General features: G+C 45.1%; 1 protein-coding gene across 2 annotated transcripts; it reads right to left on the reverse strand.

Moving 5' to 3' along the window:
• Positions 1–735: 735 nt before the first annotated feature.
• Positions 736–25,231, reverse strand: trim67 (tripartite motif containing 67). Of its 2 annotated transcripts, none has more exons than XM_076273324.1 (10): positions 24,473–25,231; positions 17,865–17,960; positions 16,111–16,230; positions 11,573–11,683; positions 9,083–9,236; positions 7,865–8,025; positions 6,797–6,935; positions 1,862–2,165; positions 922–1,084; positions 736–783 (listed from the first exon to the last, which is right to left on the reverse strand). In XM_076273324.1, exons 1-10 carry the CDS (start codon positions 25,226–25,228, stop codon positions 736–738), a joined length of 2,052 nt encoding a protein of 683 aa, XP_076129439.1. In that variant the 5' UTR covers positions 25,229–25,231. The 2 variants fall into 2 exon arrangements, with proteins under 2 accessions (XP_076129439.1, XP_076129438.1); XM_076273323.1 differs by having other exon boundaries at positions 16,111–16,233.
• Positions 25,232–26,813: the final 1,582 nt, after the last annotated feature.

Raw genomic sequence — 26,813 nt, forward strand, 5'->3', positions numbered from 1 at the left:
GGCTGACAGAATGGCTAATAACCAGTAGCAAGGATACATCCCCAGAGCAGCAGCAAGATCCCTTGTGAGTTTGAAATATTGTGGGAAATGAAAAACTAATTCTGTACACCCTATATTAAGCAGCTTTACATCTGTCCTGGCAAATATTACTGCCTTTGGGGAAAGAAATGAAGATTATAGTTCAGTTAGTCTTTGTTTGTTTCCATTTGAACGATAAAATATCCTGACTGACTGACACAGTAGATTTATAGGGCAACTGCCTTGTGCAAATGAGTGACAGCCTGAAGCTGACTCACGAACCTCCTAAAAGAAAACACAACTCCAAAATGTCCCCTGTCATCAGTAAAAAGGGAGACATACTTACACGTATCAGTGTAATAAAAGCAAACCTGAGTTTTAGAGTAGTCGAGTAAATGGCGCTTAGGGCACTTCATGACTCACTTTCTGTGCTCAAATGGGATCCAGTATTAGCGGTTCACCTATTTTATGGCACCCTGTGGCAAGATGCAGCTGTAAACTCAGCCCTGGATTGTACGTACGGTTCCAAGATGCAGCTGGATTAATAAAAAATGAGGGGAAATTAAAATTACATCAGGAGATTTTCATGAAAGTCCTCTGTAGTATCACTAAAGGGAACATGGATAGTTGACGGCAGGCAGACATCCAACAGCATTAGATGTTGACGTTTGTGGTTACAGTGTTTTAGGTTAAAATTGATCTGAACACGTTGGAGGTTCACTGTTTGATATTCTTTGGCACCTCCAAGCCTGTAATAAGGGTCACCTGGAAACCACAACAAGAAATCTTAGATATCATGTTAGTTTATTGCTGTATCATGAGATTGAGGAATTAGCCTAACTACAAAGACACTTTTTTTCCCCTGAAACTTCCTGGCGCTTTCTAGAAGCCACCTGCACTCACCTGGACATTCCGGTTGAGGCTGACAGCAGGCATGAAGACACCCTCCAGGTTCTCGAAGGCCACAGGCCCGTGCTGCTCTTTGTTAATGTAAAAGGTGAGGGAGTGCTTATTCAGGTCCAGAAGAATGCCTACCGTGGAGCCCTTGCTAATGCCCCCCTCAGCCCTATGGAAAACACACACAAACACGGTCACGGATGTCTGCTCTTAGAAGTTGGTGGTTCCCAACTCATGCTGTGGTCCCTTTGTAAGAAAATGAAACAACTTCTCATCAGTCTTGCTTAATAAAGTGCATCAGTCCAGCTTAATAAAGTGGAGATATTTCATGCCATGTCAAAAAACACATAGCAAAATTATGTAAAAGTCACAGATGGGCTCAATTCTCATGTTATGTAATCTTTTTTCGTTTTGCATTCATGATACCCCGAATTTGCAAGAGTTTGTGAGATCCTCCATTGCCCCAGATGTCACATTTGAAGTGGTTATATCAAAGGAAAGGGGGAAAAAACACTCATGAAAACTAGTATGGAATAGATGGCACCTCATGTTAGAGCAATGCTAAACAAACTAAAAAATACGGGAATCTTTTCGTTTGATGATTACCTGGGTAACATAAGATGCAAAGTGAGCAATGAATGATTCAGTGAATCTGTATTCCATCTGACAGCAGGGGAAATACTAATGAGGATAAGCTTGAGGTGCTTTGGATCAAAAGCCTCCTCTGAAATGTCTTTAATTTGGACCAACAAATGTCAGGTCACCCTAGCTATGAGTGTGACCCCACTCCACAGAATAGCAAGATGGGAGAAAATGAAATGAGTGTGATTGTGATTGGTTAGAGTGAGTTGGTTAGATGGTATGTAAAGGGACTTCATCTCTGAAGTGTCTTCCTTTTACCCTAAACAGGGGCGAACACCAACACATCCTCAGGGAAATTCCTCACCTGTTGGTGTGTGAGTTGTTGTGCATGAACCAGGAGCGGTTGTTGTCCACATACATGGCCCAGGCCTTGTCGTCCTTGCCAAGCATCATGTCCTTCGTGGTGTTGATCCGGGCCACACCGAACGCCGGATCTGGGTGGTTGTCGTAGCGGTCGATGCAGAGCTCCCAGTAATGCACGCCCTTGGAGAAGGCGGCTGTACCGAGCACCACGCGGTCGTCGTAGCTGTTGCAGCTCACCGTCTGGTTGTCGTTGGTCAGCACAATGTCCCGGTGTGCCGACGTTGGGTCAAATGTGAACCACGCCACTGCAGGCAGACAGAAAATAGACAGCAGTGAGACTAGCCTGGTTAGCACCAGACCTTATCTCAATTGTAATTCTGGACAAGGTTCATTCAGAGAATGATTTTGCACCCAGCATAATTAGGCATCCACTAACTCGGGACCACCTGGGAACTAAGGTGGCAAAAGCAGTTTGCGAGGTAGCCTAGGCCCTAGGGGATGCCAGGCCTACTGCGGTCACGTAGCCTATACTGTATGCAATCATTTTACTCATTTTACTTTGATGTATTTATTAGGTTGGTCCAACATACAGTACCTCAGAATTATTGGCACCTCTGCTAAAGTTGATGCCAGTAGAAAAATGAGGAAATATCCAACTTATAGCCTAAGGACACCTGGTTTGATGCTCAGATTTGATGCTCAGATGCTTGATTTGATGGTAATTTTGATACCATAGATTTAATAGAGACCCAGTCAGACCAATAGTATGAAAAATCAGGAACAGAGTTTATTTACAATGATGCACATCAAGGGAGAGACAGCATGACTTCACCTAAAGATCCATCAGCTGCTCTAACTAGACAAGGAAATAGTTAGGGTTTAAGTATCCTTCCAGGCTGACGGGAGATGGTGTTGGTCATCCCATCTCACGTGGACTACACTGAATCAGACCCTGATTAGTGGCAACCTGGCAATCCGGAGCAGATAGCTACTGACGCAGCCATGCAGAACAGTGAAACACTGCAAAGTCATAATAGTCCTGCTTATCTCTAAACACAGTCACACACAGATATACACAGGGACAGTACAGATATCATACAGTCATTACATAGAATCATACTTTTAGTATCAAAGTGACTCACTAATGAGAAATGCAGAACATTAAACCACATATTGGAATATTGGACATAATGTTCTATTCCACTTTCTCTCAGATTATCTTATTTTAGATTACATTAAACTTTATTGTCATTGTGCAGAGTACAACAGAGACAATGAAATGCAGTTTGTGGTTTAGAGTAGTATAAATTAAATATAAGTATGTGCAGTGTATTAGCAGTAACCTTATAAGAGCAGAATAAATATGGCTGTAATATGAACAATGTATGAACATCATGTACAGATATGTGCAATGTAGTGGCAGTATACATTATAGTAGTAAGAACAATATAGATATATGCAGTGTATTAACAGAATATATTACAGAAAAACTGAATAAATATGGATATTTAGTATGAACCATATAAACAGATATGTACAGTATGTACAGCTATGTGCAGTGTGGTAACAGTACCATCGTAGTGCAGAAACAGTAACATTATAATAGTAGGCCTATTAAGAATAAGTGCAGGATGAAGAGCAGTAGAATAGTAATAGTAGAGCAGTAGCAGTAAACAGATAGACACTATGGATGATTGATGCTCATTGAGCTCAATGCAAATCAAACCAGCTATAGGCTAACTGAAATAAAACCATGCCAATCTGTATGGTGAAGGGTATGTGATGATGTGGAGCTATTTTAATTCCAAAGGCCAGGGGAACTTTATCAGGATGCATAGTATATTGGATCCATGAAATAACTGGCCTTTAAAAATAAAAATCTACCTGCCTCTATGGGAATGTAACATAGGGGTGCCAATACTTATGACCCTATTTTAAGGAAGAAAATTGAGTTATTTATGATACATTAATCATTCACAAAGAAAATTGGTGTCCTTATAGGTTAAATATTTCCTATTTTTTTACTTAAGGCATTAAGATCAATTTCCAAAAGATTTACATTCCTCTTTTTAGTCAACTTTAGCAGAGGTGCCAATAATTCTGAGGTACTGTATGTTGGACCAACCTAATAAATACATCAAAGTAAAATGAGTGATTGCATACAGTAGGCATGGTAGGCTACATGACCGCAGGCCTGGAAGGATACTTAAACCCTAACTATTTCCTTGTCTAGTTAGAGCAGCTGATGGATCTTTAGGTGAAGTCATGCTGTCTCTCCCTTGATGTGCATCATTGTAAATAAACTCTGTTCCTGATTTTTCATACTATTGGTCTGACTGGGTCTCTATTAAATCTCTGGTATCAAAATTACCATCAAATCAAGCATCTGAGCATCAAATCTGAGCATCAAACCAGGTGTCCTTAGGCTATAAGTTGGATATTTCCTCATTTTTCTACTGGCATCAACTTTAGCAGAGGTGCCAATAATTCTGAGGTACTGTAAGTTGGACCAACCTAATAAATACATCAAAGTAAAATGAGTAAAATGATTGCATACAGTATAGGCTACGTGACCGCAGTAGGCCTGGCATCCCCTAGGGCCTAGGCTACCTCGCAAACTGCTTTTGCCACCTTAGTTCCCAGGTGGTCCTGAGTTAGTGGATGCCTAATTATGCTGGGTGCAAAATCATCGGATGCTCCTCTCAGAGTAACCTCTTTGTGAACAAAAGTTATTTAAAGTGTTTTCTGCATAAGACATGTCCTTTTTAACCATCTCTTCTATATCCCTCGCAACACTTCCCAAGGCCGCCATATCTAACAGGTAGCCTATTTTTACCAAGTTAGCCTAAGACTATGATGCGAGCTTCTGGGAAGACTAGGCTTCATTGAATAATGACCGTCGAAATTTAAGACTAATTTCGATATTTGTATTTTGATGTTTTGAAACCGATTAGGAAAACGGAAAACGACTTGATTCTCGTTTTTCGATTTTGTATTTTAAAACGGAAATCAATTAATCCTTCGTTTTATGTTTTGTTAATTTTCATTTCCGAAACGGAAATCGATTGGCCAGAAGATCCACTGACCGATGACATATGCAGAGCAAGGGAAAAAAAACATCTCAACAAACGAGCGTTCTAAAAACTGCTTCAATGTCATCGTGATTGGTGCCCGGGTTTTAGGAACATTGGAAATGGCCAGACAGACCTGCAGAGCAAATTCAAATTTGCCAAAGGTTCGTCTGGGTTCTCCCAACCTACAGTGAGACCAAAAAAACGCAAAACAAATGCAAACGGCACTCCCTTAGCACCTTGCTGCCGCATCCCCTTAGTCTGACCTCACGTGTGAACTTAGTGAGCAGGCGAAAACAGAAGGAAATGAAGCTGATGGCATAGTGCGCACCTCGGCAGTCCTGCCTGATCAGCGAATGCCACACGCTGCTGTTTGCTAGCTGCTGCCACTGCCGAACGTGAGGTGACACATTAAATATGCAAGTCGCTTGTGATGAAATATTAAAGTTGATGTGCTCATTTAAAAGTCAAGCGGCTGGATTAATTCTCATTCAGATTCGGCAGTGCATTTTTCTGCCCACAAGGCAGTCGTGCCGCGTTAAAAAATATAAAAAAAATCTGCTTTCTGCAGAGCTTTAATTAACACAGATCCTCCAGAGATACTTTGAGTGAGATGAGAGAGACGCCATGCAGTATAGGGAGATAAACAGCCGGATCTGCCACACTGCTGCAGAAGAGGACTGCCATCACCACGGCAACATCCATTTCGGTGCTTTGCAGAAGTTGCTGGCAGAAGTTGCCCACTATGACCAGGACCGTGTGTGGGCATTGTTACCCATGCTTCACCTGAGTCCTGCTACTGACCTGTCCCACGCCCTCTCCCATCACTCCCATCCCCCAACCTGGCTGATCGTGATTCTGATCCTCCGGCTGAGACGCTCCGCCATCTCCTCGTCACTCCCCCATTTATCACGACGAATCGATAGTGTCGGTCGGCCCCTACGTCTCCGCCCTCTGCTGCTCAGCCGGGAGGCTGGACTCATTAGGCCCTGGCTGGCGGCCTGTGACGAGTGGGGAGGTGGCAGCCCCAGCCAGCTCCACGTCAGCCAGCATCCATCCTCAAGCGGCTCCATCAACGCCGCCGCTGATCACCCTGTTCATTTATTTACTCCAGCAGCCTCTCATGCGTGTAGCTCCATACGCGCTAATGGAGCTAATATGGCTAATGTGGGCGTCATCTCAGACTCAAACTACACATACTGAGGCCACTGAAAGAGGTCTGACTTGTTGTAATATGGCAACACACAACTGAGGACAAAGCTACCTGACCTATTAACACACACACACACACACACACACACACACACACACACACAAACACATGAAAATCAATTTCCTAGAAGCAGTGACATCCCTATAAGGACACAGAGAATATGCCGACATGGGCAATGTTCTTGACAGTGACATTTCTAACACAAACACGTTTCCTTCAAATGCGAATCAGACCCTGTAATCAAGGACACACACACACACACACACACACACACACACACACACACACACACACACACACACACACACACACACACACACACGCGCGCGCACACACACACACACAAACACACACACACACACACATACACACACACACACACACACACACACACACACACAGCTAGCCGCCTTGGTGGCGCAGCTCCACCGGTGAGCAGGCAGCCAGGAAAGGGCGTCCCACAGGAGTGGCACAGACCCCCCCCCGGCCCCCGGGCGCTCATTAAGACAAGTGCGCCCAGTTGGAGGCCACTCCCTTTGATGTGAGCTGCCAGAGCCACACGCAGAGAGGAGAGAGAGAGAGAGAGGGACAGAGAGAGAGAGAGGGAGAGAGCAGGAAAGAGAGAGAGAGATGCACAGGGAGAGAGGCTCACCGTCAGAAGTCTTCAGAATGACAGTTTTGCTATAGGGCCCGGCCCCGACGGAGTTGTAGGCCTTGACTCTGGCATTATAGGAGCTGTTGAAGTGAAGACCATCCACAGTGCACACGGTCTCCTTTCCCACATACACTTCCTGAGAGAGAGAGGGAGGGAGAGAGAGAGAAAGGGAGAGAGAGAGAGGGAGAGAGAGATAGACATGATCCTTGGTGAGCTGTACAGTATTTTCAGAGGCAACAGAAATAATGTTTCTTCTGAGCGCTGCCATTTGTAGTGGCCTACTTTGGCATCAGCATGTAGTAGAGATGTTGTTGTAAGTTAAACACAAAAGGGAGCTGGAGGCAGGGAACAGATGAAATAAGAGCAAGGAGGCAAAATCACACAGGAAATTATACATCATGAATTATAGAGAGGTTGATGGAGGAAAACATCTGAAGGTTTCACTCCTCTGGAATTCTTGCATCTGAACGAGAGTAACCTCTGTTGTTACTGCTTTATTTTCGCTCTGGTACGCTCAAAAAAAGAATTTAGTGATAAAAAAAAGCTCTATGTTGATTTTCATATTTTCATGAGGCTGGATTAGGCAAACATTCTCCAAAACAATAATTACATGAGAGATATCCTTCACAGATGAATCAAATCTTTTAAAATCTTGCAACAAGAGACAGCTCCTACACAAAATGTTAAGCACTGAAGTAACCTTTTCTTTGATATATAAGTAATTGTTCTCTCTGCTCATCTTGTCTGTAATAATAGCCTCGTCAACATCTATGTCAAAGAGAAGTTCTTGGCTGTCACCACCATAGATATTAGAAAGCTAGATACCGCATTGTCCGTCGAGTTCTGTTAGGTGGCAATGGCATACGTGAACGCGGGGACAAACACCTTACTGTCTATGGGCAACACTTGCCGTAAAATCAGAGACACCCGTTTCTCCACTGGCCTCCAGTGACCGTTGCCCCCACTGTGATGGCAGCACTATTTACGTACGCTCTGGAGCCCCTATGCTGTATCCAGCTTAATATCTATGGTCAACACTGTGAGAGAGATCCAGGAGAGACTCACCCTGTACTGGCCCCCATTCCCATCATCCAGCTCCAACACGTAGGCGTCGACAGTGACCAGCGGGACCGCAGTTATCCTCCAGGCCAGGGTGGCGCTGTTGTTTCTGGTGCAGCACTTCTCCAGCTGCAGCAGAGGGGCCGGGGGCACAGTTGGGGTCTGTGCTGTAAGATCAACACCAAACGAGGATAAGAGTCACGCCGCCACCACCACCCATCCATCCCACATGCAAGCCAAGCCAAGCAGAGTGAGCTTTTCAAAAGAAATGTTTGAATGGGGACAAGTGCAGTTGGACACATGCAGAAAGGGGGGGGGGGGAGAGCCCTGTTTCAACCACTTCAGTTCAGCTCTATGCAGCAGAGTGGGCTGTCAGGTCTCTCTACACGGGGAAGGGAACACATGTCTGTGTTTTTGGGAAGGGGGGTGGGTTTTTTCGGATGAATCGTAGCAGCTATAAAAAATACCTCCTGTGCCCTCCGTCTCTTTCGGGCCACCTGCATGCATTTGTTTCATTAATGGAGTCTCCTGTACATCTGAAACATGATATTGGACAGAGCATGGGTGCACGTGTGATATATCTCAGCATTCCAGTACTCAACACAGTGGCGCTGCAGGGGTTTTTATTGGGTTATTGCCTCAGGGGGAAACGGGTAGAATTCAACTCATCTATATTTCATCATCTCCCACACGGCCCACAACCGGGACTGTCAAATTCAATTCAGGGACCGGGATGGCTATTTTAATATACTGACATGAAGCCAGATATACTGACATGAAGACCGGGATGGCTTTTTTAATATAGTGACATGAAGCCAGATATACTGACATGAAGACCGGGATGGCTATTTTAATATACTGACATGAAGCCAGGTGAGAGAAAGCATTCCTATTACTCCGCGTCTCACCTGGATTGACTCATAAAGCGTTAAAGCCAGGCCAGTCTTGGAAATTATATTGCAATTGTATTTCACCATAATTTCACAGTAGAGAGTTTTGTATGGAATGTTTGCTATGCGTTTCCAGTCACCATAGCAATATCTCACCAGTCTAGTGCAGCACCCATTTTTACGATATACACAACATTCATGTAGAAGTAAAAGAAAACACAATAACCGGGAGAAACCGTGTATATTCATTGTCTTTGTGTACAGTATGTTTTCCATGTGTGTGATACGATGGCGTAACTGCGGTTATCGTGTGTCTGCAGGCTGGGCATCTCACCTTTGCTCTGAGCAAAGTCCAGCTGGAGGATGGTCTGCAGCAGGGGGTCGGTGTTGAGGGTCAGGTCAAACTCCGGGCCCACTTTGGGCTCCAGAGCTCCCTTCACCCACTGGTCCTGGGACGAGAGCACGCGCTTGATCAGAGCGTCGGAGATCTGCAGACAGTGACAGGCGAGAAAACGCTAATAAGTCCGGCAGAGGGCAATTCAACATGATATCCTTTCATCTGTAATGTTCGCCAAAACAACAGATTACGCTAATGATCAGCTAATGCTCTTGTCATTGCTCTCAGAGGGAATGCTATAGGAAAGACGCTACTTAGCCAAAGGCCTGATGCAAAGCTGTAGTCATGATGTCAACATTGGGGGGGACCAAATCTGTGGTGGGGTCTGAGGGACCCCCAAACAGAATTTCAATACATTTCCTACCATGCAAAAAATATTATTAAAAATGACAAACAAGTCGTTAGTTAAGTCAGTCAATTAGGGTATTCCAAACATTTGATGGACATAGCATGGCATGGATGGATTATGAACCCCTGGGCAGAGATCCCCCCCCCCCCCCACCTCTCCTCCAGATAGAGGGGTCCTGAGGCATTCTCCCATAGAAGATTTTTTTACTTCACACAGAGGCTTGGGCAGGGCCCCCTGAGCTCTTGGGCCCTGTAGGTAGGCCCATAGGCCCATTCAGTAATCCATCCCTGGACCTGTGGTATGACTCCATTTGTCTTGAAAATGTATACTTTAAAATAAATGACAAACTAGAGTATCTTTGTTAAGCTCTATATTACACATGTGGTTCTTTGACTTGTTACTTACTGTACACCTGAAGATTTTTTTTAACTAAGGCTTAGAGTCATGGGTTTGGACCTATAACCTAATAAGATTTTGTCTTTTAATTTAGATTGTATTATGCTGGTGGCTCACATAATTTTAACGTAGTTTAAAAGGGACAGGATTCAGGAATAGGCTACTAAGGCCCCTCTTCTGTCTGACTCACGTTACCCCCTGAATTAGGCTATAGACTGACGTTTTGTGCCAACAACATGTAGAAGCACTAGGCCTACTACAGCCTTTAATTGGTGAATGGAGGTGCAAATTCCTTTCTTTAGTTATTGTCCGCGATTCACATTAACTGTAGGCTATCAACGCCAGTGCATTGTGAACGTCTTTTTCAACTTGTGTGCCGTCGCCACATTTGAATCCTACGTTTTGCCTGCATGGATGCGCGATTGAGTGCGCATTTAAATAATTTGCAAGATGCAACAACCATTTCTAAGAGGGCTATAAACGGTCATTTCTGGCATTACTACTAGCATATGAAGTATTTATGTTGAAAGACATGTGAAATAAATTAATGACACAGGCTTGCACAAATGCATCATTTAAAAATATAACGTTTCACTTTCGCTATCATTGCGAGAATAGGCTACAATATGGAAAATGTTTCAAAGTTCCCTTTGAGTCTGATCAGCTCCAAAAATGTATGGGATGTCCTTAGCCTGTGCTACACCTTTCCAACAAGTTTTGTGAAAATTGTACCGGGAGCTTTTGCGATATTGTTGACAGCCTTATTCCTCACCGCAGTAGGGTGCAGTAAATGGAAGCTTTTAACAGTGCACGCCACTAACGAAAAACGGAAAACCACCAGGACAAACCACTCAGGGGTGTAGGCTACTCTGGAACCATCACTAGGTCACTAATTTGTGCGTTATTTACGTTTGATTACATTTCAGATGCGTGTTGGTTTCCTGTAGGCCTAGTCTAGCGCTTTTTTCTTTATTTATTTTTCCGTATATTGGGGGGGGGGGGCATTTTGGTCATATTTGAATATTGGGGGGGACACGTCCCCCTCAATATCTATGGTGACTACGGCCCTGGCCTGATGGGTTAGTTGGTGAGGTGTGTCTGCTGACTCGCTAGGCACCCTGAGACAAGTTCCAAGACAGAGCCTGCCAGGGGCTTTTATGGTAAGGCACCAATCAATACTTCATAAAAATTTGAAGCGGGAAGCGATCCGCCGATGCCTCACTGCAGGAGCTTTTATCTCCGTTTCACTGTCTACCCACCTCCCACCTCCCCACTCTGAAACTCTGGGTGAAACAAATCGACCAGTCAAGGCAGAGGTGAGTGAGCCTGAAAGGAAGGCTTTAAAGACAAAAGACCCTGATGCCAAATCCACATGGTCTGATTAAACTCGTGAAACTGCATGTGCATTGAGTGAATCATTGTGAAGCACCATTACACAGTGTGTTGATTTTAAAATTATTTGACATTTTATTGACTGTCAACTGTGAAAAATGAAAATGTAACAAATAGATACATAAAATATCAGTAACTTTAACATATATCTATTATACTGTCTTATTAATATCTATTATACAATATATAATAAATGCATATCTTATTCCTAATATAAAACTATGAAAACAGAACCGAATTTCCGAAGCTACATAACACGCCCTGTAACACAGATGTGGTAGGCTACCTACCAGGAGGAAGCCACTGGGGTCGTTCTCTTTGATCACCTCCAGGCAGTACTCCATCATGCCAGTGGTCTGACGAAGCTTCATAGTGCAGTGGGTGATCTGATCACGCACCACCTGCACACACAATAGCACACAATGAGTTTAAAATAGTGAATGCAGGCAGAAAGACATGGAAGATACATAAAGACAGAAGAACATTTGAATGTCTCAGACAGGGATCACACAGGCAAGCGGCAGGTTTCGTATTGCTCTCTATGGTTCGGCAGCGGAACAGTGGCAACGCTGGCGTAACCAAAGTCCTTTTAGGCAAGTCCCTCCACTCGGCAGCCATATTGCAACGCTTTTTAATTTTGGGCACTCATCGGGCATCCTATTCGGCAGAAATGCGCGTGCGCAAGGCTTCACGACACCAACCTTGCTCCAGCAGCGAGTTCACAACACATGATTGGCACGATGTCTTCACAACACACCATATGATTGGCTCAATGTATTCACATGTCGACGTTTTGCCGAGGAAGGGGTGGGATATGTGTATTGGTGTTACAAACTAACCCCATGCATTTCTATGGAGGATTTTTTGAGTGCTCTGTCTCCTCATTAGAAAGTCTCTGGCGTAACGTTAGCGTTGAACAAGCTGAGCGTTGAACTTGGTTAAACTTTCAAAGCGCAACGCAAGCATATTCAATTGTTAGTTTAGGCCACCCGTTTGTGTTACTTAGGAACGAGATAGAACTTATTATGGTCTGGGCGTTGGGTTACGCTTGCCGCTGCCGCTGGCTGATGTGATCCCCGCATTAGATCTTTGGTTGAACCAAGTTCAATGCTCAGCTTGTTCAATGGCTAGCGTTACGCTAGCGCTGCCATCGTTCCGCTGCCGAACCATAGAAAACAATAGCAAGGCCCCGGCCGTGGCGCGACTGGCTGGGGCACCTGCACCGTAAGCCGGCGACCCGGGTTCGATTCCCGCCCCGTGGTCCTTTCTGGATCCCACCCTGACTCTCTCTCTCCCACTCACTTCCTGTCATTCTTCACTGTCCTGTCATTAAAGCCATAAAAAGGCCAAAAAATATATACTAAAAGAAAACAATAGCAAACCTGCCGCTGGCCAGTGAGATCCCTGCCCAAAATGCACACACATATGCCCCCAAGACATGCGCATACACACAAAGATAAAACGCTGACCGTTTCATATTAATTGTGCAATACTAAAATACATAACCTTAACCTGACACCAATATTCCAGCATAGCAATAGTTTGATAAATTTTTAACAGCATTAATACTAAGTAAAAACAAAGAATGCAAAATATAATATATTTTTTTTAAATACTCTGAAATGAATGGACACCACACACAGATAATAACAATAACCAGAACAATTCACCAGCTGGCAAGTAGGATAATTTGGCAGTAAGCCATCATTGTGGACATGTTTTGTTTTAGTCGGCCCTCTTAGCACGTAATTCCAGCACTTGGAACATCCTGGACCCTTCCCTCCATTCGCCTTATAATAGGCTTTCAGCATGTCCAATTACTGCCATGGTATGTCTGATCCTTACATGCATCACATTCGAACTAAATTGCACTAAATTGCTTCAACTGTACACTGCAACAATAATAAATACCTGTGGATAAAAGCATTTCCGAAATGAATTTGTGTGTGCTAAGTGACAATACAGGCTCTAAAAGAGGGACACACACAGTTACACATTTACACAGATTTAAAGGTCATTCCCTTAAATACAAAGTCACACATATTCATATTCACAGTCACACGTCCATATATTCACACAAGTGCATGGCCAAACACACACACACACACACACACACACACACACACACACCAGTGCATGCCTAAACACACATACTGTACACACACCCACACACACACACACACATACATATATTCACACCAGTGCATGCCTAAACACACATACACACACACACACACACACATACACACACACACACACAGTCCCTGGTGGATGTCATGCGGAGGTCAGTGGAGAGCAGAGGGCTGTCAAAGCCATTCATTCACAGCTAATTAAAATGCATCTGTCTGTTACCATTGTTCACGCTGCGATATCTCAGGCGCGGCTCCGTAGCGCAGGTTTACTGACATGTAAAATATAAAAAAAATCAGCTATGTCTAATCCATGTCTTTGTCTGCGTCCACGTTTAAAACAGCCCTTGCACGGTTTCCATAAAGCCAAATGAAATAGCTATGTGTATTTACATGCATACATGAAAACACAAGCAAGGAAAATGTCTCAAAATGGCACTAACGATACACTTATCAAATTGAATAATCTTTCATGACTTATCGTGACGATAATGTGATTAATCTACTAACACATTCAGGCAGTTTGCACACAGTCATACAATTATATAATCAGCAATTATTCACCTGTCAAACACTTTAATTTCCATATCCTCTCTTGAACGGAGGGGGAGACTGGAGGCTAGAATTCATAATTATGTGGATGTCTCATAAATAATACAGATCATAGTGATACTGGCTGCACTTGTTATTAATGATTTAAATAAAATGTGAAAATAATTAAAAATGCTTTAGAAGTGACTTAATGTAATCCTACAGAGATGACCAGCCCTGATCTCCGCAGCCTATGGATTAGGTCTGCGGATGAACACTGGCCATAGTTGTGCGGCATGTGAGGAAAAGCTACAGTGGCGAAAGAGGCCACTGCTTAAAAAGAGAAATATATATATAAATATATGAAATAAATAAATATATGAAATGCAAAACCCCGCTGATGGCCTGCTGGCTCGGAAGGAATGAATTAGAGTAGAAAATGACATTCGCTGTCAGGCTGACACAAACACAACACTTCAAGTCATTAAACAGAGGGCGCAGCAAATGCTGTCCTTCTGGGAGTTTCTCTCTCTCTCTCTCCCTCTCTCTTTCTATCTTTTTTTCATTTCTTTCTCTCCGTCTGAGTAAACACTGGCTCTTGGCCCATTTTAGTTAGTGACACTGCAATATGCAAAACAATGGAAAGCAATGGACTGATGGATTCCGGCAGACAGTGTTTTGATGTCGTCGTCATGACATTCCGAGCAGAATGAGATATAATTAAATTCATTGTTTCAGAGGATTTTTCCCCTCTAAACATATGGTTGAGTGCAGACTGAATCTAAACTCCCATTCTCTCAGTAATCCCATGGAAAGGCCATAACCTCAATGGTTTTTTTTTATCACAAAGGATTCCACTGCTCTCTCTCCCTCCCTCTCTCTCTTACTCTCTCTCTCTTTCTCTCTCTGATTATCTAGCCATCTATCACTTTTCCTCTTTTCCTGTACTAATCACAGCAGCTGTCTCAGGAGCCCCAATCCCCTGGCCCGCACGTTGCAGGCTGGCACCATGCCATGTGACCCACTGGGGCCTGGAGCTTTGCGGTAAATCCTGCCAGCTGCACCATGCCTTTGCCCGGCTGGGGCTCCAGCACTCGGACCAGGCACCGGATGGATGCCCTGATGCCCCTCACGCCCTGATGCCCCGATGCCCCTCACGCCCCTGATGCCCCTGATGCCCCTCACTGGAGCCTCCTCAACACCATCTACATCCAGCTCATTCTCTGCCACTGAATGGCAAAAATCTCATTAGCAGCGATGATGGGTAAGGGTTTAAAGAGCATTGCTAATGAAAAGACATGCAAAAAAAGGAAAACAAAACAAAATACACAATTAATTGGCCCAGTCTCTGGTCGACCCCAGTGGCAAAAACTGATTTGACAGTAAATAAAGAGTGGAGGCCATGAACATTTAAATTGTGGAATGAGCTATGTGGAGTGAATAATGTGCTCAATTTAGACTGAATTAGCACTCAGTTTTTAACAAGGGAATGTAAACAAAACAACTGAAACTCTAAAACTCTAAAAGCACAACTAAAAGCCTCTAAAAGGGTCTTAAGCATGGCAGGGTCTCTAGTGTGAATGGGGAGCATGTGTAGCCCTGGGACTCCTGAGATGGATCCATGTGGCAGCTCAGCAGAGGACGGGGTCGCCGGCGTGTGACCTACTCCTTAGTTTATCTTAGTCTTCTGCGCTATTCAGCTGATCTGGATTTGTGTGCCAAAGGGGACATGTTGTGTGTGTGGTGAGCTACTCTGGGCAGGACGTGACGTCCGCAGTGGACCATGCATAACACCACTCGTCCATGTTCACTACCCACAGTCAGCGGAGGGACACTCCCAGTGATGTAGTACTCGAGTCCGGTCTCGAGACCGATTTCTGCTTTCTCGGACTCGTCTCGGACTTGTTCCTTCAAAGACTCGGTCTTGACTCGGACTCGACTGTATTGGAAAACCAATGGACTCGGTCTCGACTAGGTCTCGACTCTTCAAAGACTCGGTCTTGACTCGGACTGGGCATAGGCGGTCTCGTCCCCATCACTGGACACTCTCTTTTTTTTTTTTGGCAGATGGGGTCTTGTCTTGGGTCATCTTTGTCGGATAGTGACTCCGGAGAGGGGGGGTCAATCTGTCAGGAGTGTCGCTCCATACGGAGTGCTGTCTGACCTACCTTCAGCTTGTACTCGCGCTCCTTGGTGACCTTGGTGAGGAGCTTGGCTTTCTGCCGCGTCAGGGCTTCGATCAGGGAGTCACACTGTGCCACCAGACAGGCCTCAAACTCCACGCCACTCTCCTGTGGTGACACACACACACACACACACAAACAGACACACACACACACACACACACACACACACACACACATATGAGCACCTGAGAGGGTTGGATAAAAGTCTAGCTCCTACATTTTTTAATTAAAACCAAAAACGTTTTGACCCGTCTGGGTCTTCTTCAAGCTAAAAACTAAAATTGGCTGAAGAAGACCCAGACAGATAAAAACGTTGTTGGTTTTTTAATTAAAAAATGCAGGAGCTCTGGTGTGCGGACATTTCCTCTTGTTTACGTTTGTATACTTTGTCCTGCACCTGGCCTAAAGAAAGGCCGGATGTGCACGCAACCACTCTACCAAACTTGGTAAAAGTGGTAATCGGGGGATAAGCATCCAATCAGGGCGTATAGGCAGGTGAACTGCACTGTCTACTGCACTAGGATCAAAATGTTCAAATATCAACATTTGAGTGCATAATTTTACATCATTAATTATAATTGTAATGTTTTGTGTGGATGTGGATGCTGTTTACTGATTTATATTTTCTTCTGATGATAAATATCCCCAGAAATTAGTATTCAGTCCTTCGAAGCAAGAGTGAAGTCAACATTTTATGTCTTTGCTATGCTAATCAAAACATTCTTGCTTACAAACAAGGATGTGAGGTAAACTGCCACAGTAACACTGTGCATCTGTGTGTGTGATGCATTTTGACACTCAATTTCATATATGAATAAGAATGCTGACAACACTGCCATGATCAAGATGCTTCTCTCCTCCCCTGATTCACTGGAGCACCTCATGGCTAATATGGAATGTCTGTCAGTTCGTTGTTTTAATTTTCATCTCCCTGTGTCCTTTGTTATGCCACATGTCAGTGAATCAACCGTTACTCTAGTTGAAGATCCACACAGCCCTGACTCTTCAGTGCACCCACCAGAGAAGTGGGCTAAATCTGCCGCACAGCGCCAAGAAGTGGGACTTAAGTAGGACTTAACAAAGGCGAGAATCCCTCAAAACCGACGCGGAACAAGGCCCTTAATACACACATTTTCATAGCTGATAAGATGTGACAATGTGGTATGGCTGTAATAGCCTAAATTGTCTTGGGGAGGACGGCGGCTCAGCGCTGATTATTTTGGTGAGGCTGCTCTCTCTCCCGCCTAGCCTCTGTAGAGCGTGTGGCTGCAAACAGATACTTTTCCTGCCTGCTGGGTAGTACGAAGGGCTTTAGAAGTAGTGCCAGCCTAAAAATAAAAAAAGACCTCCATAATCCAGAGTAGGCTCTTTTTTCTTCACACGAACAAAAAGTGACATTGCTTACCCCACATCCTCAGTATGGAGGTCTGAGAATCTCCACAGAGGATAGTAACCTATTTTCCATTTTTATTTGTTTGTTTGTTGGTGTGCAGCTGTCTGGTAAAAAAAAGTGATTTCCTTATCTTGATTCCTACTTTTCATTGTAAAAAGCAAATGTACATGTTGAGCATTTCTTTTCAGTGAAGCAATATTACCCCAGTGAATGGCGAGCTTGGATCCTCCCTCATTATATCCATGTTGCTCACTCCACACACTCTTTGTGCTGCTGTCTTTTGGGACCCCAGAGAGGTATTCAACAATAATGATTAAAAAAACGAGCCAAGATCTTTTTTTACCTGGATTTGCTGCAGCATGTTCTTCAGCTGAACCAGAAACTCCTTGGCATCCTTGGCTTTGTCTGACACCCCATTTAAAGCCTGAGATAGCTGACCCTGGGAGTCAGAGAGTGAGAGAGAGAGAGAAAGAGAGAGAGAAAGGGGGGAAAAGGATGAGGTTACAAAGTGTAGGAAACAGACAGAGAGAAAGAGCGACAGACTCCAAATAAATATTCAGTAGGGGCTCATATGGGCTTACACTTCACTGAGGAAGTAAGCAAGTGAATTGCATTCAAATTCAGATGCTCTTCTTTGGTAGTCTTTGTGATTCATGGTTCAGGCAGACAGACCACGTTAGCAAATCTTTTTGCCAACAGGCGTCGACAGTACCAAACCCCCCACTCGCCACTCGTGATATGAAATTTACTCAGCAGACAGACAGACAGACACTGACATATCCATAAACCCTTTTGAAGTTTCAGACACTCTGTGTCTGGGCATGTTTTAAATGCATTCTAGAGTTGTGGTGGTTATCTTTAACCCCGGTTCTACTCTCATGTTTGATACCCTTGAGTGATGAACAGTGATGGGGAACATGGACCCCCGGCTGTGATCAATTTGGCCAGCTTCCACACCTCCGACACCCACCTGCTCCACTTCCTCCACCCCCCACCCCCCCCATCCCCACCCCGCGACCCCCTCATGTGCCCCTTCGTCCAGCAGGCTCCTGAGCCCCTTCCATCAAGCCAGGCCGCCACGCTGCCTTAATGTGCCATCTGCCCCAGCAAGCTGTCTGCTGTGTGGTTAACAAGGGGATGAGTGATGCCCTTCCTCCTCCTCCTCCTCCTCCTCCTTTTCCAGCCACTCCCCTTTCTCAAGATGAAATGAGATTGGGGTGGGTCCAGGCCAGATTCTTTTTGTCCGGCCTTTCTTTGGTGGGGATGTGGTAGGTCAGTGGGACAAAGACTTGAGGGCTCGTTCCAATTAGTGAAGACACTGTCGTTTGATCAATTGGCAACTGGTTGGCATTTGGTCCAATAAATGGAGCAGACATAGTTATTGACAGTGGAGGGGCTCAGGCCAAGGTCAACAGCAGTGGTGGTGGGGCTCAATCGGGATGCGGCTCGTGGCGTGTTGGCTCTTGCACACTTTGATAGGATATGCTATCTCGCCTTGGCAGGGCAACCACCTCTTGGATGACTGAGATGCAGGAGGACTGGCTGCTTTGAAGGATATTTGAAGAGCAATGAGCTGCTATCCACCCCTCCACCCCCCAATACACACACACACACACACACACACACACACACACACACACACACACACACACACACCCCTCTCGCCCCATGTGACAAACGGCTGGCCGCGCTCCCGCCAGACGTGACAGAGATGGAAAAGAACATTAGCGTGATTTGGCCGGCGAGGAGGAACACAAACAGCCATTGTTTGGAAACATCTCAAAGGCATGGCATGAAAGCAGGCTGGGGTAGAGTGGTGTTTGGGAAAACGGGGTCAAAAATATAGCAGCTCCTTAAAATAACGACAATGCATAACCAGAACACAAATCCACTCTCTCTCGGTTTCCTCTCACTGCCTCTGTTTTCTGGGAGCAATTTATTTTCTATGTGTTGGCAACAGTGTGCAAACATAACCTGATCTGAAAAAGAAAAGGAGAAAGGCAGAGATAGATAGATAGAGAGAGTGAGAGAGAGAGAGAGTGAGAAAGAGAGTGCTGTTAGTATGAGTATTTGTAAGACAATACAAATCTGACCTGATCAGCACGCTGACCTTGATTGTGCTGAGTCCTCAGGGACATATTACACGCTGGGAGGGGTGGGTCACCAAGCCGCCTCTCTCTCTCTCTCTTTCTCTCTCTCTCTCTCTCTCTCTCTCTCTCTCTCTCTCTCTCTCTCTCTCTCTCTTTCTCTCTCTCTCTCTCACACACACACACCCTCTCTTCTTCATCTGCCTCTCCCTAGCTTTCCTTTTCTCCATGTGTCTCTCTCTCCCTCTCTCTCTTTCTCCCTCTCTCTCCCTCTCTCTCTTTCTCCCTCTCTCTCTCTCTCTCTTTCTCTCTTTCTCCCTGCCTCTCTGCAGCTGTGTCATTAACTCCCCACATCTGGATGAGAGCAGAACCAATCTGCAGTGGTAGCTCAAACACTCACACACATGCACACAAATCTCTGTCTCTTTCTCTCTCTCTCTCAGTGTGTGTGTGTGTGTGTGTGTGTGTGTGTGTGTGTGTGTGTGTGTGTGTGTGTGTGCCACCATGGTCCAGGGAGCAAGACGGATGTTGTGCAGCCTGCACACTCAGGGCAGTGTGCGTCGAACAACAACACAAAGCATTCTTCCCCGTCTCTTCTTCCCTTTAAATGGACCAAGCGGGGCATTGTAAGCTGCCGCCAAGCACATTATGAGCTGAGAGAGCAGACCAGAAATCAGGCCAGATTATATACACTATGCAAAAGATAACAGAAACAAAGAAATCTACAAATAATCACAGCCTAAGATGCACTGTGAAGTTACTGGCACTACAGAGCTAGAGCTTTTACATTACATTAAAAAATTGATTAAATCTTTATCTCCCTATTAATACATGCATGACTCTGTAGAGTTTGTTGGTTTGATGTAAAACATTTCTTCAGATCATCATCATGCCTGACTCCTTTAGGGTTTGAGTGTGTGATTTACAAAAAAAAATGTGGAGTAATCTATTTTCCTTTGTTAAGTTAGAATTTGTTGGGGAATTGTCATACATTTTCATTTGCTGAAATTAGCAGCATTAATATTACTAATCTAGCTCAATGCTGCTCTGTAGCCATGGTAACATGTGAGAGCAGATGCATGTGAACAGTTGAGACCAGACGTAGGTCCTGCGTATGAAGCTACACACTCATGCTGACAGAAATAGCAAAAGGGGAACTTGTGTCCTTGCTTCTGGGTTGCCTTGGTTTTTCATGCAGATGACTATCATGGGATGGTGAGAGAGAGAGAGAGCTTGAGAAAGAGAGAGGGAGAGAGAGAGAGAGGACAACTAAGAGAGAGTGAACAAGTGAGAGGTAGAGAGACAGCGAAGAGGAGTGGGAGAGAAAGACAGGATGACTAAGAGAGAGAGAGAGGAGGATGAGAGGGCAAGTGGGAGAGAGAGAGAAAAAGGGAGAAGAGTGAGAGATTCACTCGCCAGTTGGAGCGTATGGAGGAGGCACACAGACGCATTCATGCCGGATACATTAACCTACATTCTCTCCTGCTCACCCTGTTCAGAGTGGAGGAGTCATACACCCACACACACACACACACACACACACACACACATACACACACAGAGAGCTGAGCTATCTACCCTGTGCCTGAGGTAGCCCACTACTGAGGCAGCAGCAGCAGCAGAGGCAGCAACAGCAGTGCAGTGCAGTGCAGTGCAGGCAGCTTTCATCAGAGGCAGCGCCATCTGTAACCAGATTACTCCAGCCCTACGCTCCACTCTCTCTCTCTCTCTCTCCCTCTCTCTTTCTCTCTCTCTCTCTCTCTCTCTCCTCGCGCTGGTCGCAGCCACTCACTTGGAATGAACTGGAGCCTCCTTGCAAGATGGAATCCTCCGATTGCCAAAACTGTTACACACACACACACACACACACAAACAAACAAAAAAAAGCACACTCCCTCACATACACATTCCCTCATCTTTCTCTCAAATCTTACCCACTACATCTGCACAACCCCAACCCATCCCCTCCCACAACACACCACCACATGCTCAATCTTTTTGATCCAGTGGGGCTCTCTCATAGATCTCTATCAGCAGAATGGGTTTCGGATGCTGATAATAACACTGAAAAACATAACGAAACCAAAGAACTCATAAGCAGACGATGACATTGTTTTTTATTAAAACAAAGGAGGCAATCCATAATTCGGACTGACCATCATCATCACATTCTAAATGCATTTGGCTCCAATAAGATTCAGGGTTAAAAAGATCTAGGTGCGGCGAGGAAAAAGCTGTGCTGATTCGGGCATTGTTTTAATTTTTCATGAGCTTAGCCTGGGCCAGCTACCTACCCACACTCAGCCCTTACTGTAGCATTTGTTTCCCACACATGCTTACTGCAGCCCAGGCATTCAATTCCCCTCGTGCCAAGTTTGGGTCCAGAGCGAGCGCTTAAAATAGATGCTTGTGGTGTTTCTGCATGGCTACCCAAAGCAAACTGTGCCAAAGTGACTGTCCCTCAAAGTCTCCCCTCTTGTGTTCCATCCTGTTTGCGATACATGCTAATATATTCAGGAGTGCCCTCAGAGGCTGAGATTGTTTTGCCACTGTGTGGCTTGCCCTCCTTTCAGATAGCTTGTAATCAAATCAAGTCTCACTAGCAAAAACAAACACAAACAATCATCAGGAATGCAATGTATTCCTTGCAGATGGAATGCCCATTTACTGAATGGAATGGATATTCCCAATCCCTGAAACAAAAAAAATAATTTCACGACTACTGAGGTTTTGTACTACAACAATCATAATCTGACACTCTCTATGACAGAGTGCATCACCCTCCATGGTTACACTGAATGAACCAGCCAATAGTCGGTTTTCTACAACCATCCATATCGACATGCCCCATAAAAAGGCCACTAAACCCCTCATAGAGTGGACAGGGTCAGTGGATCAGACACAGGGCAGTGGGGAGTTGAGCTTGATGCTGATTCAGCTCTGCTGCCTGCTGTCCGAGCTTCGCTCCCCCCACCCCCCACATTCCCCATTCCCCTCCACTCAGTAGGACAGCTCTTGCCTTTTAGCTATTTGCCCGTCTGCAGTGATGTCCCTCCCGGAGCCTGACAGGGAAGGAACCGCATTATGTGCGAGCACACAAACAAGCCCCAATAAAATGCCTCGTCACTGTCTCCCCGCTCCGCTCCGCACCGCACGGTGTCGTGTCACGACCAGACTAATCTATGGCCGAGAGCCAGCGGAACGCAACACACACGCAGGCAATCATCTCCCAAAATATCACAGGCTCGGGCTCGCCAAAACCATAGGGCCCGTTACATTTCACTCCATACGCTTTTTCTGTGTTAAATCCACGCTCATGAGCTCACAGATGACTGACTTCCAAATGCATTACATCCCAATAGGATTAGGAAAACTACATAGCAGTTTAAAAGACATCTGCAAAACAGCAGGGTGTATATGACCTAGAAATGGGGAAATGTCACTCACACCAAACCCACAGACAGACTCTGAGCAACAGAGAGAGAGAGAGAGAGAGAGAGAGATCCACAAAAAGGAAGTAAGTGACAGAGAGGAAGACCCTTGGCACTATCTCCACTAAAAGTCCCCAAAAAACCCTCCCCTTGATCTACTTTCCACTGAGCCATTTTGCTGAGATCACAGCGCAGCGTGGAAATGTCAAGCACCGCTTCAGTGCCACTCAGAGACAATCTGCCCAGAATAATGGGGAGGACAGACTCCAGTCCCCCTCTCAACCCCCTCCACCCCCACCCCAAACACACACACACACACACACACACCGTATCCAGGCATGTTGTTGCTTCCATTTGTCCCTCCTTTCCTCTCCCCTCCAACCAGCGTTCCTAATGTGCAGTGGTCTTCAATCCTCTTCTCACACTTGTGAACAATGTCCTTTCTTCACCACTCTTGACCAAATGGATGGTGGTGATGATGAACATCATAAATCACGTGCCGAATGCAGCAGGCAGATAAGCGGCCAGCGTTCTGCATCTTTTATTTATGGGGCTCATTACATATTTACTCTCGTTCACACGTCTCTAATTTTCATGGTCCATTTGTGGGACAGTGTGGCCAAAAATGAACTCATAGCCTAGTTTCTCATTTACAGTCAGCGTCTAGCTGAAAAAGGGGCCAGCAAGTGTTCAATAAATACACCACAGCGCTTGAGGACTCCGGAAGATTTTAAGGACAAACCAATCATGCCGTGTGTCTTTTTCATAAGAGAATTTGTGACTCAGGCAGCGCTAAAAGGGAAAGTGGCTTTTAATTTCACTGATGAAATTGACGGCTTTCTGTAAGATAACATGTGTCAAGATTTTGCACTTTAACGCTTCAGTCCAAATCCATTATTTCTAGCTGACCAAGGCACAGCAGGAGGTAGGCATTACTGTGAGTCATGCCATCTAGATTACTTTTCATCTGTGGGCAAGCATCAGGAGGGAGAGAATACATAAACTGGTGACCTACTCAGAAATTAGCATTGCAGACCCACAGCTTCTGGCAAGTTGAATCTAAGGCTAGAGTGTGCGTGTGTTGTTGGTGCAAGAATATCTCAGAGTAGCTTTGGGGCAGTGTGTGTGTGTGTGTGTGTGTGCGTGTGTGTGTGCGTGCGTGTGTGTGTGTGTGTGTGTGTGTGTGAGAGAGAGAGAGAGAGAGAGAGAGAGAGAGAGATGGATCCATAATAAGGAAGGACAAAGACAGAGAGAACTGACCTATGCAAACTAGGAAAATAGTTTAATCTAATTTGATAAAGGATGGTCATATTGGAACTGACTGAACAGTTAGTAGACCCATTAGTAGCAATTGAATGTGACCCGTCAAAACATTTCCAAGTTCAAACTGTCATGTTGCATAGCTGTGTTTGCTCCCTCGTCCCATATCTTACCTTGTGGTGTTTCCACATGGTGGGCAGAGGTTTCACGTCGTGCTTGCCATGCTTGCCATCCTCCAAACAGTGGTGACAAACTGGAAGCTTGCAGTTGGTGCAATACATACTGTAGTTTTCTGCGTCGTGCTCCGCACATGTTGCAGTTTTGCGCGCCGTGGCGTGGGGCTGCTGCAGGGCAGCGGGTGGCGGCTGAGTCGGTGGCACTAAGCGATGCTTGGCCAGGGGTCCACGGGAAGGATGGCACCTCTGTTGGCACGGTGTGCAGTAGAAGACATCGCACTGCTCGCACATTACTGTGGCATCTACAGGGTTGCGGTCGCACAACTGGCATTTGACAGCGGCAGCGCGGTTCTGTTGGTAGCGAGCCACGATCGCCTCCAGCAGCCGGTTCCGTGGGAAGCCTCTCAAGCCCCGCTCGTCCAGAGAGACGCTACGGTGGCAAAGCGGACAGGTGATAGAACAGTGACGGTGCACAAGCGTTGGTGGAAACACCCGCACACCGTTTGGCGATTTGAGGCACGGCGTGTAAGATCCGTAGCCACTATCCGTTTCGCTATACATGCTCATCTTATCCATATCCAAATAATCATAGTCCGAGTTCCCCGATGCCCGGCTTTGCGGAGGTGTCTCGCCTTCTGGGGTTTGTACGATGATATTTCGGGCGCAAGCCGAACAAACATTATGTGAGCAGGGTAAAATAATTGGATCCTTGAAAAGAGAGCCACAAACGGGGCATTTTAATTCTTCATCCATCGTAGCCACAGAGAGTTCACACACAGCGACAGAACAGCAATCAATGAAAACAGACTAGCACTATTTGATATGGACAGCTCCCCCCCTCTCCGCGCAAGCGCAATGGGAAGGGGGTTGTTGGTGTTGTAGTCCATGTGGAAGGCAGCCCCCAGGGTGTGATAATCCTTTATGATTTACTTTCTCATGGAAACTACAAATCCCGTAAGGCCTGTAATCAAATGTAATCAAAGTCGACCTGAAGAGAGAACCGATCATCTTTGGTTTAAATGTATGGAATTCAGATGATTAGGATTCACCCAGAGCCTCTATCTAAGGCCCTGGATTCACCTATATAAACACAAACAACGCTTATTGGCCTATATATTTTTATCTTCTGTATGATAGGCCTATTTATCTGTTTATCTTATATTCTATTTGTTTATCTGTTTACATCGACCACCTATGTTTTGTAGCCTTAAAGTCATTTTGAAGGTAATTTAATTTTTATAAAGATGTATTAGGCTAATGTATTTTGTGTGTAGGCTACCGTGTCTTGGGATTCCAATAAGCGGACACATAACGGGTTGTCTCGGTTCAGTCACTTTCGAATGCTGGTGGAATATATTTAACGCCTAGAAAAAAGAAATGGCATTCATGATAGAACATAAAATATAAATAAATACAAATACAAAACCCTGAGAAAAAATGTGGGGAAATATAATATTTAATTAATTATGTATTTGTGTGTTTTATGTGTCTGTGCATGTGTGTGTGTGAGTGTACGCTTGTGAGTGTGTGTGTGGGGGTAATGGGGTGTGTGTGTGTGTGTATGTGTGTGTGTGCCTGCATGTGTGTACATATCTTTATGTGTGTGTTTGCAACTGTTCAAGAGTGTGTGTGTGTGTGCATACGTACAGTCACTAAATGTACACATAATATTAAATTATTGTATGGTCCCCCATAAACGTAATTCCACCAAACTTGGCAGGCATTCAGAGGGTGTCATAATGATCCTACTTTTTAAATTCTGTGCAGTTTTGAACCTGTCAGTCAAAGATACCTGCAATTACAATGCCTCGTTTTTTCTTTTTCATTTTTAAAGGGACACCAGGCAAGCCTGATGCTTTTTCTCTACGAAACTCCCCCTCGCTCGGTCTGAAGCTCTTTTCCTTTTCTTCCGTCAAGGGTTTTCGCTGCTTCTTTGCCGGCTCTGCCATTATACACACGTTTGCAACAATCTCTAGCGTTTCGTTAGCCTGCCTCTGTGCTGTAAATTGATCCTGCTTCGGTCGGCGGGTAGGATACACCAAACTTGCAAGTGGGACATTCTTCCTACAGGCAGTACGGGCTGGCGAGAGAGCCTTCATTCGCCCCGTAATGAGTCATTTAACCATATACCGACTTACGAAGATGATTAATTAACATGAAAACGTTGCCTGGTGTCCCTTTAACTAGGTGGTGCTATACATCAAATGAGTGGACATGGGATGTGTTGACATGGCCCCTGGAGGCCAACATACAAAATCAAATTGGTTATCCTAGGCCCTACGGTTCTCGAGATATTCACAGAAAACTGTGTCTGCCCTACCCTCCTTTTGGGAGTCCA

The sequence above is a fragment of the Alosa pseudoharengus genome, unplaced genomic scaffold (genome assembly GCF_046254945.1).
Source record: "Alosa pseudoharengus isolate Yale_2024_CS ecotype anadromous, Long Island Sound unplaced genomic scaffold, YU_APseudo_1.1 YU_APseudo_1.1_scf_7, whole genome shotgun sequence".
NCBI lineage: Eukaryota > Metazoa > Chordata > Actinopteri > Clupeiformes > Clupeidae > Alosa > Alosa pseudoharengus.

Bases quoted from the DNA above. Each gene is read 5' to 3' on its own strand.
- trim67 (XM_076273323.1), bottom strand. From the start codon at position 25,228: ATGGATGAAGAATTAAAATGCCCCGTTTGTGGCTCTCTTTTCAAGGAT. The intron at 1,085-1,861 runs GTGAGGAATTTC...TGTTTTCCATAG, and splicing joins AACAACTCACACACCAACAG to GGCTGAGGGGGGCATTAGCA. The intron at 784-921 runs GTGAGTGCAGGT...TGTGGTTTCCAG, and splicing joins GCCTCAACCGGAATGTCCAG to GTGACCCTTATTACAGGCTT.